This window comes from Saccopteryx bilineata, chromosome 3 (assembly GCF_036850765.1).
Source record: "Saccopteryx bilineata isolate mSacBil1 chromosome 3, mSacBil1_pri_phased_curated, whole genome shotgun sequence".
NCBI lineage: Eukaryota > Metazoa > Chordata > Mammalia > Chiroptera > Emballonuridae > Saccopteryx > Saccopteryx bilineata.
This window is the reverse complement of record NC_089492.1, coordinates 48,059,229-48,072,367: the sequence shown is the minus strand read 5'-3', so window position 1 is coordinate 48,072,367 and position 13,139 is coordinate 48,059,229. Positions and strand designations below refer to the sequence as shown.

Below are 13,139 nucleotides of genomic sequence, written 5' to 3'. Positions count from 1 at the left end.
TCTCTCTCTGTCTCTCCTCTCTCTCTCTCTCTGTCTCTCCTCTCTCTCTCTCTGTCTCTCCCTCTCCTCTCTAAAATGAATAAAAAAATTAAATAAATAAACTTTAAAATTAAATTAAATTGTAATATGAAATTATACAAATATTAATTTAATAATTAAAATTAAATGAATTTTTATATAATTCACAGAAAAAAATCAGAATACTTAACCAAAGGTTTATCAAGTATAACAATTTTAACTTTTCTCTCTAAAATATTTCAAATATTTTCAAGAGTTTAATAATCAGCTCACCAATGCCTGACTAGGTGGAGGTGCAATGAATGGAGAGTCAACCTGGGACACTGAGGGCCCAGGATCAAAACCTTTAGGTCACCAGCTAGGGCGTGGGCTCAACCAGCTTGAGCACAGACAGGGTCGCTGGCTTGAGCATAGGATCACAGACATAATCCCATGGATGCTGGCTTGGGCAAAAGGGTCACTGGCTTGGCTGGAGCCCCACTCCCACCCCCACTCCCACCCCCATCAAGACACATATGAGAAAGTAATCAATGAACAACTAAAGTGTTGCAACTACAAATTGATGCTTTTCATCTCTCTCATCCTGTCTCTCACTTAAAAAAAAGTTAGTTTCCAAAATATACTTAATTTTAAATTTATAACAATTACTTAATATTCAATTATTAAATGAGAACACGTTAATGTTTGTAGAAGCCAGTGTTTTAAAACTTGGTATATATTCACCTGAGTGTTTCTTTACTTAAGTGAGAGGACGGGAAATAGTACACACAGACTCCCACATGTGCCCCAACCAGGATCCACCCAGCAACCTATACCTGGGGCTGATGCTAGAATCCATAAAGCTATTTTTAGCACCTGAGGCTGACACTCAGACCAACGAACTATCCTCAGTGCCTGGATGGCACTCGAACCAATTGAGCCACTGATTGTGGGAGGGGAAGAAGAAGAGGGAGAGAAAGAGGAGAGAATGGGGAGACAAGAGGGAGAGAAGGGTGAGAGGGAGGAGATAAAGGAAGGAGGAGAGAGAGAAGGGGGAGAGTAAGGAAAGAGGTGGGTAAGAGATGGGGAGTGGGAGGGAGAGAGAAGCATATGGTTGCTTTTCCTGTGTGCCCTGACCAGGAATCAAAACGGGGATGTCCATTCGCCAGGCTGATGCTTTGTCAACTGAGCCAACCGGCCAGGGCCACTGAGTGCTTCTAATATATTTCTAAATGTTGTCTTTAATCAAATCTAAGATGACATCAACTATATGATAGACCATTATTTTAAGTAATTTAAAACTACCAATTAAACTATATAACATATACCCACTTCAGATATTAAAATGTTTTAGAATTGATGAAATATGATATAGATCTCAAAGAACAATATTCAAATCAAATGCTGTACATCTGTACTACACCTTCAACTTAAGTGGAAACCTCTGGATTTGCAAAGTACCTCAATTCTGTGCTATAGGGGATGCATTGTGTATAGAGAATATGAATCATGCTATTGGTACTTTCAGGTTACAACCAAGACCACTCTGTCCCCTGCTACTCACAAAACCTTTTACAACTAATAATTTATTCAGAAGTCAATGTGATGCATACTACCTCAGCTAGTGTTTACTTAATGAATATATCTGACCATAAAATATTTTTAATATTGTTTTATTTCAGAAAAGTAAACTAAAACCAAAATTTAGCAGTAAAACATTATACACATGGGTAAAGGTAGATTTTACTTGAGCAATTTATTTTCTCATTAAATGACTTACATAGAAACAGTATTATAAGAAAATGATGACAAAACAAGAGGCACTCAATAAACACTTGGTGAATTTACAGCAGATGCAAATTTCAATCTTTCAACATTTATGGATGGACCAGTCTTGTAGTAGGTTTTCCTGACTACACACAAAAAAAATCTTTTCCCCAAGGTCTTACACTCCATTGGAATGAAGACAACAATGTAAGCAGATACATTCAAATACAATGCAATAAATTGTTGCAGAAGATACTGTTCAGACACAACCCAGATATCTGTTTGATCAACTGAGAATACAGAAGTAATTTAACATTCTCCAAAAAAGCAGCTAACAATTTTTATTTCAGAACTAGGAAGGGACAAGTCCCTTCCAACAAACTAGGGGGTTGAGCCAAGTTAGGTAAGCCACAATATATTCTGATTCCTCTTTACTATGATTTTCTAAGCAAAAATAAGGAGCAGCATAAACTCTACAAGACGTGGTCTTCTGACAGTCTACTGTCTATAAACTGCCCTCTTCTGAGTGTAGGAAGCTGCAGTTAGCTTCCAAACTCAGAAAACCATAATAAAGTCAGTCAATATCTCTCCAAATCACTGCCTGTAAAGTAAACATTTCAGAAAGTTAAAATTTTTCAGTAATTTACCTAAGTATTTCCTCTTAGGAAATAACTAGGTAATACTATTGAGTAAACCAAAATTAATTTTATAACAAGCTATGCATTGTTTGTATTTTTCAATACATTTTTAAGTCACTAGATTCTTTTTTAAAGAAAATTTAAACCTCACACCTAGGTGGAAAGTAGACTCTTACCCCTGTCACTTGGTAATCTGCAAAAAACTATAACCAGATCAATCAGAATTTACATAATCTCAACATGATGGTTTTAAACAAAAAGCCAACTACTAGCAAAATCAAGACTTTGCATTCTAATAAAGTGAAAAAGAGAAACTGGACTTGGACTTAATCAAAATTTAAAACTTTTGCATTTCAAAGAACATCAAGAAAATGAAAATCCTACAGAATGGGAGAAAATACAAACCATATTATCTGATACGAGACTTGCATCTAGAATATATGATGAACTCTTACAACACAACAAAAAGAACCCAATTAAAAATGAGCAAAGGAAAAAAATAGTTTAAATCCCAAGTATTTGGATAATTCAGTATGAAAACAACTTATTAAAACAATCTTTTTCTTATCCTAATAAAATATTTACTTGAGGATAAAAAAAAATGAGCAAAGGACATGAACAGACATTTCTCCAAATAAGACATACAGAAGACCGGTAAGTACAAGAATAGATGTTCAAAATCATTAGTCATCAGGGAAATGCAAATCAAAACCACAATGAAATACTATGTCACACAATTAGAATAGCTAGAATCAAAAAGTTAGGCAGTGTTTGTGAAGATGTGAAGAAATCACAGGACTCTTGTTCACTGCTTGGTAGGAATATAAACCAGTTTCTCTTTGGAAAACAGTGGCAGTTCCTCAAATACAGCATTACCATATTACCCAACAATTCCACTCCTAGGAATATATCAAAAAAAATGAAAACATATATCCATACAGAAATATAAACAAATGTTTATAGCAGCATTATTCAAAATAGTGCAAGGGTGAAAACAACCCAAATCAATAGATTAATGGATAAAATGTGGCAGATATAAACAATGGAATATTACTTGGCCATAAAAATGGATCTGGTATTAGTATATGCTACAAGGTTAAAATCACTGAGCTATATACTTTTAACAGGTGAACCGCATGGTATGTGGATTGTATCAAAATAAAATTTTTTTTGTTTTGATTTTAGTGAAGAGAGTGGAGGCAGAAACAGATTCCCACGTGTGCCCCAACCAGGATCTACCCAACAAGCCCACCAGAGAGCGATGCTCTGCCCACCTGAGGCCATTGCTCCATTGCAACTAGAGCCACTTTTTTTTGGCCCCTGAGGTGGAGGCTATGGAGCCATCCTCAGCACCAGGGGCTAACTCACTTGAATTGAGCCATGGCTGCAAGAGGGAAGGAGGAGAGATAAAGAAGCGAGGGGGTGGTAGATGGAGAAGCAGATGGGCGCTTCTCCTATGTGTCCTGGCTGGGAATCGAACTGGGGACACCCCCACACCGGGCCGACACTCTACCACTGAGCCAACTGGCCAGGGCCTAAAATAAAGGTGTTTTTAAAAACAAAATGAACAACTCCCTGAAACTATATCCAGTATTCATTTACAGCTCCATCTCCCAGAGGCTTCAGATTTCTTATGACTCATCCTAACATTCAATGGTGTATTAAGGACCTCAAAGAAAAGACTGGCCTTTCTCCATAGGACCCTGGATTTTAGTAACTATTTCTAAACCCCTGGAGAGGAGAAGGCCAGGTTACACAGCTGTTACCTATCTTGCCAGTGCCACAAATCTTGTAACCAAGTTTTTCCTACCTGATAAACACACAATCTTGTCCAGAGGCACTCTCCTTGGGAAAGTAGCCTAAGAGGAAGAATGGGGCAGCGAATGGGAGGGAATCAGTACTCAATGTTCTAAAGGGTCACTTTATAAGCAATACTGAAACTGTTTAAGAAAATTCATCAGATTGTGATTTCTACTTCTTCTATAGAGATGAGTTTCTATAAACCCCTTACAGTACTCCCACTAAGGTCCCCTTCCCTCCCCAAAATAAACTCGGAAGGAAAATTTTAGATTTTTAAGAATCACTAAAGGAACAATTACTATGTATATTATTTTCCTGCAATACTAAATTTGTGTTCATAAAAAGATTTGTGTGACTGTAACAATATCTAGCTGCCAAAATCAGTTTTCCTAAAATTTAACACATTCACTCAAAAGAACATGTAGTTTAGTTATAATGCCATTAGATTATATATATAAAGTGTCTTCTCTTGATTTTTAATGGCATTTATGAAATAACATTGTTGGGTTCCCACTAAATGAAAGCAACCAGTTTATAGAATATAGTGTGATACAGAAGGACCATCAAAGAACCTGAAGAAACTACCTCTGCCTGACCTGTGGTGGCGCAGTGGATAAAGCGTCGACCTGGAACGCTGAGGTCGCTGTTTTGAAACCCTGGGCTTGCCCAGTCAAGGCACATATGGGAGTTGATGCTTCCTGCTCCTCCCCCCTCCCCCCTTCTCTAAAATGAATAAATCCTTTTAAAAAAGAAACTACCTCTATCTGTGGATTCAACATCTAGATAATCTTGTGAAAGTCACTTTATATCTAGCCTTACATTGTCCACATAATAAAATAAACTTGGCCTATAGCCTAGAATATCCATAATGTATTCTCCTTTAGAACTACTATATCGACACAATCTAAAGACCTACTATAAGGCCATAAGAATTTCTCTGTAGATTTATGTGGTTTGAAACTTTGCTGAGTTCCAACTTAAACTGTAAATAACATTTGCTGTTACACAAATCAGCTAAGACTTCGTAAAAAATAAAACCCAATCCTGAAGTCCCATCTTATATAAACCTCAAAATTTTACTTATAAATACATCAGCTCTTTAAATAGTCACCTACTTTCAAAACAAACTATTGAACATTAAATTTTAGTCTATTTATTTCTATCTACATGCTCATATCTGCTTCTTTGAAGTTCTGTGTCAAACAACTCCCCAAATAATTGCTAAGTGGATATTCCCATATATGGGTAATCTTTGCTTTCTATGGTTTCCATACACATGGTTTGTTACCACAGTTTAGTTAAGTAACACCAGTCTCCCAACACAGTTCAGACTTCAGTTACCACAGTATATTACTATGAGTAATTGCATTAAGTACAAACTTTGCCACTAGTTCTTCTGTCCATAAATCACATGTAAATAAGACTTAAGCATCCTATCAGTGACTACATCTTTCAAAGTCTGTTGATGACAGGTCACTGCATATTTGTCACTCAGTTCACTCAGAAAGCAAAGCATGCCTGACCAGGCGGTGGCGCAGTGGATAGAGCGTCGGACTGGGATGCAGAGGACCCAGGTTCGAGACCCCGAGGTTGCCAGCTTGAGCGCAGGCTCATCTGGTTTGAGCAAAAGCCCACCAGCTTGAACCCAAGGTCGCTGGCTCCAGCAAGGGGTTACTTGGTCTGCTGAAGGCCCACGGTCAAGGCACATATGAGAAAGCAATCAATGAACAACTAAGGTGTTGCAACGTGCAATGGAAAACTAATGATTGATGCTTCTCATCTCTCTCCGTTCCTGTCTGTTCCTGTCTGTCCCTGTCTATCCCTCTCTCTGACTCACTCCGTCTCTGTAAAAAATAAATAAAGCATGTAGTAGTGTTACCTACTTGTCTACCAGTGGCTACATAAACCCATGTGACAGTCTATAAAAATAGTCAAAAGACATTAGCCCACAAAGATGAAAATGCAGAAAATAAAAACTGATAATGGTAAAAGTGAATTTTGAATCAAATGTAAATATTGACAGACTACCCAACCACATAAAAGTTTAAGACTCTAGAGAAGCAACCAGAGGAACTTTGTGAAAGTGGGTTTATTTCTGTAAATGAGGAAAGTGCCTGTGAAGAAAGGAGGACAATGTCCTAGAACACTGGTCGGCAAACTGTGGCTCTCAAGCCACATGCGGCATTTTGGCCCCTTGAGTGTGTGGCTCTTCCACAAAATACCATATGCGGGTGCTACCTCGATAAGGAATGTACCTACCTAAATAGTTTAAATTTAAAAAATTTGACTCTGAAAAGAAATTTCAATTGTTGTACTGTTGATATTTGGCTCTGTTGACCGAGTTTGCCAACCACTGTAAATGAAAAACTTTAGAATAACCTCTGAGATTCCCTAATACTGAAAGCACAAAGGGTAAAATACTGGAAGTTGATCCAAACTTAAAGAATATGACAATTTACCAAAGTATAGAAAAGATGCTTGTGCCACATCCTAAGTCATACAGTCAGAACAAAGGGCAAAGAAGGTTCAACTTGCTCTTGAGAAGTTGATAAAGAAAACGCTGCTGACCGGTCATGGCTCAGTGGATGGATGATTAACCTGGAACGCTGACGTCCCAGGTTCGAAACCCTGAGGTTGCCAGCTTGAGCACAGGGTCACCAGCTTAAGTGTGAGACTATCACATGGTCCTATGGTTGCAGGTTTGAGCCCAAAGGTCATTGACTTGACCCCAAGGTCGCTGGCTTGAGCATGGGTCACTTGCTTTGCTGGAGACAACCCATCAATGCACATGAGAAGCAATCGATAAACAACTAAAGTGATGGCCACTACAAGTAGATGCTTTTCACCTCTTCTTTCCTCTATCTCTCAAAAAACAAAAAAAGAAAAAATACTAATTCTTAGGGTCTCTGTTTAAATTAAGTGTACTAAACAAATGTTTACTATTTTATTCAATACCCTATACACTAGCCACAAGCAGAGTTTTAATGGTTTAGCAAACATTTTCAGATGTCACAGAATAATAATTCTCAGTTAATAAGACTGAATTGAAGCTTCAGTTAGAACAGTCATTTTTATGACCCCCGTACAGCTGCACAGAGAGGACTGCCTGTATAGTAAGGTTGCATTATTTAACCCTATCATCAATAACAAGCGTTTATCAAGAGCATCCAGGTATCTAACCAACCTAGAAAAATCCACCAGAGGCATTAGTAGACTCAAGGGGAAATACACTGGCCTAATAAGAGTTTAGCTCTTCTAATACTTACTTCCCAGGTTCCATGTTATGATTTATACATGCAAAACTCTTCCATTACTACTCCCATGTTCTGCCCATATCCAAGCATCTTCATCTTGAAGACATGAAAATCAAAATCATGTTGTCCAACCTTTGCATAAAAGGGCTGAGGAAAGCAAGGCTTAAGACAGGGGTCGGGAACCTTTTAGGCTGAGAGAGCCATGAACACCACATATTTTAAAATGTAATTCCGTGACAGCCATACAACAAAACGTGTACATTACACATTATCCAATACAAATTTGGTGTTGTCCCGAAGGACAGCTGTGATTGGCTCTAGCCACCCACAACCATGAACGTGAGTGGTAGGAAATGAATGGATTGTAACACATGAGAATGTTTTGTCATATATATATATATATATATATATATATATATATATATTTCTTTCTTTTTTTTTTTTTTTTTTGACAGAGACAGAGAGGGATAGACAGGGACAGACAGACAGAAACAGAGAGATAAGAAGCATCAATCATTAGTTTTTCGTTGCGCATTGCGACACCTTAGTTGTTCATTGATTGCTTTCTCATATGTGCCTTGACCACAGGCCTTCAGCAGACCAAGTAACCCCTTGCTTGAGCCAGTGACCTTGGGTCCAAGCTGGTGAGCTTTTGCTCAAACCAGATGAGCCTGCGCTCAAGCTGGCGACCTCGGGGTCTCTAACCTGGGTCCTCGGCATCCCAGTCCGATGCTCTATCCACTGTGCCACCGCCTGGTTAGGCAGAATGTTTTATATTTTTAACATTTTTTTTTTTTATTAAAGATTTGTCTGCGAGCTAGATGCAGCCATCAAAAGAGCCACATAGGTCCCCGACCCCTGGCTTAAGAGATTCAGTGACGCCTGACCTGTGGTGGTGCAGTGGGATAAAGTGTCGACCTGGAACAGAGGTCGCCAGTTTGAAGCCCTGGGCTTGCCTGGTCAAGGTACATATGGGAGTTGATGCTTCCTGTTCCTCCCCCTTCTCTCCCTCTCCCTCTCTATCTCTCTTTCTCTCTCTGTCTTCCCCTCTCTTTCTCCTCTCTGAAAAAAAATTGAATAAAGTCTTTAAGAACAATTTTTAAAAATAAAAGATTCGCTTGACCTGTGGTGGCGCAGTGGATAAAGCGTCGACCTGGAAATGCTGAGGTTGCCGGTTCGAAACCCTGGGCTTGCCTGGTCAAGGCACATATGGGAGTTGATGCTTCCAGCTCCTCCCCCCTTCTCTCTGTCTCTCTCTCCTCTGTCTCTCTCTCCTCTCTAAAAATGAATAAAAATTAAAAAAACAAAAAATAAAAAAAATAAAAGATTCAGTGGCTAGCATGGCACAGTAATCTATCAGGGGCTGCAGGAGAAATTTAAACACAGTTCTTGTTCCAGTATACACAATGTCTACTTCAAAAAAGAGTAATTAAGTTTTATTTCAATTTTGTTTTCCACCCATGTGGCTTACATAAACCTACTACCAAAAAAAAATAATACTCCATTTTTTCTGAGCCTCTCATTACTTAAAGACATCTCAGAGTGCCATTTTAACACCAGTATAACTTAACAAAAAATTTTTAAAACACTTCACACTGCAGTGTATCCTGGATGGGATCCTGGGAAGAAAATGAACATTAAATAAAAGCTAAGAAAATCTGAAAATAGTATAGACTTAGGTAATAACATGTCATTATCTATTCATTAATTGTGACAAACATACCACACTAATATAAGGTAATGTGAAACTGAGTATGAAGTTTATGGGAATTCTGTACTATATCCACAACTTTTCTGTAAACCTGAAACTATTGTAGAATAAAGTTTTCTTTTAAAAAGTACTGCACATACTTTTTTATCTAACAATAATTTTTTATTGATGCTGAGATATAATAAAATTTTTGAATCACAGGTACTAATGTACTATTTCTGCTCCCTACAGTAGTATTTCTTAAGCTATGTCCTGTGGAATCTGCTAGGAAGGGAAGGGTGAAAGCCACTCTCTAGCCTAAAAGGAAGTAAGAGCCATGATTTCAGGAGTATTCCAATTCACAGTTCATCGTAGCTGAAAAAAACACTAGACTGAGAGGGAAAACAAAACAAAACAAAAAACTGGATTCTAATCTTTATTAATAACTATGTAAAACCTTATTTTCTTTAAACCTCAGTCTTCTCATCTGCAAAATAAGAGGACCACCTGGTCTGGCAAAGCATTTTTCAGCTTAAAGGTCTAACAGACCTAACTAGACTCTAACTAGAATTTTTTCCCAATATGTTTCTTGTATTAAGAGGGAGGTAAAATACATATATGACTTAGACAATGCACATTAAAATATGCTTTAATAAATATCAAAAAGTATATGTTAGGTGTTTTTTCTTTTTAGCCTATTATCAAACAACTATTTTTATGAAGATTACTTTGCCTTAAAAATCCATCTAACTCATCTAATTTAAAATTTCAATTTGTATCAAATTTATTTCACAAATATAAAGGTAATGTTTACTTCCCTTGCTACCAAAATGCAAGTGCAGGGGGTCCTCAGGTTACACGGCCTCAGCATTCCACCTTTCGCATTTATGACGCTTACTCCCATAAAAACTTTAAAAAACTGAGACATGAGTGTTTTGGTTTATGCTGTTAGCATCCAAAAGCAATGATAGATTCAGTAAGGTCTACAGACTGTTATGGATGCTTTGCAATGCTATAAGCAGATTTTTGAAGAGAAGTCATCAACCTTCCAGACTAGTCTGAAACAATTCTTGAGAAAGTAGAGGCCTACAACAGATCCTGTACCTTCTACATCAGCTTCTTCTCGACATGAAACACCTGTTGTACAGGTAGAATCATCTCCAGAGTCTCCTGCATGGTCCTTAAGCAATCCTGATTCACCTGACCCAGTATCTCCAGCATCTTCTGCAAGTTCTCCTGCCTCTCCAGCTTCCTCCTCCCAATAAGTCACTCTCTCCCACCTTGCAGTGCCCCTTCCAGTGTGCAAGCAAGCCAACCACAGGAATAAAGGTATTCTTTTTTACACTCATTTTTTTGTTACTACAGTACAGTGTATAGTACAGTATATATTTATGTCCTTTTCCTTCTTCTGTTGCTTAGTTGTGTTTTTATGTTCTAGATTATGATTTCACAACTGTGTTAGGATAGGTAAGTGACTTTGGCTAAGGTATATTTCGACTTACACCAAAATTCAGGTTACATCACTGCCGTAGGAACAGAATTTTGTCATAACCAAGACTCCTGTACAAAATATAGCTAATAAAAAGTATAATTTAAAGATAGCTTCAAAACACAGTCCAAAGCTTTTTCTGCACTCACTTCTCTACTAATTCAATACTGTCAATGATATAAAACAAAAAATGGATAAATGGAGTAATATTAAATTGACCACAGCAAGTTTTTAACAAGTTTCAAAATGAATTTCAGTTAAGACAACTCAACTGTCAAAAATACTTATTTTAAGTTTCAAATTCCGTAAGTCTAAAAACAGAATGAAACTGCAACAATTAGAAGCCTAAATATAAACTAGAAGATGTTGGTTTCCTATGTATAATATGCTAATAACTTATCAACTTCTTCAGAATTTATGTTTGACTTCCAAAAATAACTAAACATCGTTAACAAAAAGTATGTGCCAGTAATAACATCTAATATTTAGTCTGTTCAAAATATTTTCACTCTCTTATATATGTTAGGAAAAAGTCATTTTTAAATAATGCAATCCACAAAATGAAAACTATCAACCAAATTAAAATACACCATTTTACTACTAAATTTAAAAGAATCTATAGATACTAAGTACAACTATTAAAATTATGGCTCAAAAAAAGATATAGCTTCATTCACAAGCACATTTGATTTCAAATATCAAATACATTCAAGTTGTAATACTTAAACATCACTTTTAAAATAATTCTTGCTTTATTAGTTAGCTCTGACCCAAAGTATACTAAAATATTTTCCCAACGCTAAAATCATTAAAAATCTGTGACACCTGTATATAAGAATGAGGTTTAAAAGGCATAATTTTTCATTAAAACATATATAGAATACATTTTGAAGTATCAATCACAATACACTGAAGCCTTCCATTTAGCATATAATTTGAAAATTCGTTTTATTATGCAATGACAGCATGAAATATTAAATCACACTGTTCTATAGTCCGGTTTCAAAAGAACATACGTATTAACACTTTTAAGTAGTAAACTTAACTTTTTTTCAATTTAACATTTTTAAATGGTCAAATATCTAAAACCTCATCGTTAAAACTTAATTTCAAAGTCTGGGCTTATAGATGACCAAACACCGTATTCAGTACAACAGGAGTAGAGATGCGTTATCTAAGAAACCATTTTTTCTTCAATTAGTTTTGATCTCGTTCTGAGCTTTTATCTTGTTTGCACTTCCGTTTTCCACTTAATTATATATTTTTAAAAAAGACAATACGCATTAAATCAGGTAAGAACAATCATCTCTGCGATATCAAAAAAAAAAAAAAAAAAAAACAGTCCTCTTCTCATTAGTCCTTTCCTCCTCTACCCACTTCAAGGAGTGTGCACAGGAACTAGACCCCCACGCGACACAGGACGCTCACGAGCCGACATCGCCTGCGTGCCTGAGGTTAGCACCCACCCACCGTCGGCCTTCTACCCTCCTTCACACACCGCCTTCCGCTCAAAACTCCGACAGGCAACCGCCGGACCCTGCGTCTGCGCCCGCGCCGGAGTCACCCCGCCCCCAGCCCGCGAACGCGCAAACCGACGCGCGAGCACACCCCATCGCCCCCGACGGCCGCCACGGGCCCTTGGCGCCGGTCTCGCCTGGACCCTCCCGGGTCCCGGGGTTCGCTCCGCAAGGAGCCCGGCGTCCGAGAAGGCGCACTCTGGCTTCACCCACATGGTCAGCGCCCAGCTGCCAGCAGCAGACGGAGGGGCAGAGCCCGGTCGAAGTAGGAAAGCATACAGACCGGCCCGGGAACCGACCTGTGGAGACCGCCATCTTCTGCACCCCGACGCAGCCGTCTGCACGCACGGCGACGTCATGCGTCACCTTCGGGAACACGCCGAACCTCCCGCCCGCATCTTCTCTTCTCGCGTAACGTTACACTCCACCCTCCGCGCGGACGCTTCAGCTACCAGGGGTTAAGGGTAGAGGGTGCAGGGCTTCGCTGCAGTATGGGCAGTTTTCAGAGACTCGGTGAATAATTCAAAATAAAACGTTAAAGAAAAAGCTTGTGGTGGCTCAGTTGATAGAGCGTCCACCTGAAACTGCTGAGGCCCTGGGTTTGAAACCCTGGGCTTGTTGGGTCAAAGCACATACAGCAAGTAATGAACAGCTAAAAGGAAGTATCTTTGAATTGATACTTATCGCACCGACACACACACACACACACACACACACACACACACTGTAATAGCAATAAAAATAAATCTTTTAAGAAAAAGTTAAAACATTTATTAGAAATTTGGGAGACAAAGTTGAATCAAATACCATAATGTATAGCAAAAGACAGAGATCTTTTGTTGTCAAGTACCATAGCGCTAGGTTTACGTAGAGACACCAAGTCCAAATGAGTGTTTAAGGAGTTGTATTAAAAGGTGGAAGGTTTAATACACCAGCAGCATATGGCTAACATGAGGCATAGCTGACCCAAATCATGCGTGCCGCACA

At 38.3% G+C, this 13,139-nt stretch overlaps 1 protein-coding gene across 7 annotated transcripts in view; it reads right to left on the bottom strand.

The window, feature by feature from the left end:
- Positions 1-12,526, bottom strand: part of UBE2V2 (ubiquitin conjugating enzyme E2 V2) — a 54,078-nt gene extending 41,552 nt beyond the window's left edge. For 2 of the 7 annotated variants that reach the window (XM_066266100.1, XM_066266106.1), the window contains exon 1: positions 12,452-12,516. In XM_066266100.1, coding sequence (XP_066122197.1) covers positions 12,452-12,467 — 16 coding nt within the window. In that variant the 5' untranslated portion in view covers positions 12,468-12,516. Of the gene's footprint in view, positions 1-12,365 lie in introns of all 7 variants that reach the window. The other 5 variants (XM_066266102.1, XM_066266103.1, XM_066266101.1 and 2 more) reach the window with 5 other exon arrangements.
- Positions 12,527-13,139: the final 613 nt, after the last annotated feature.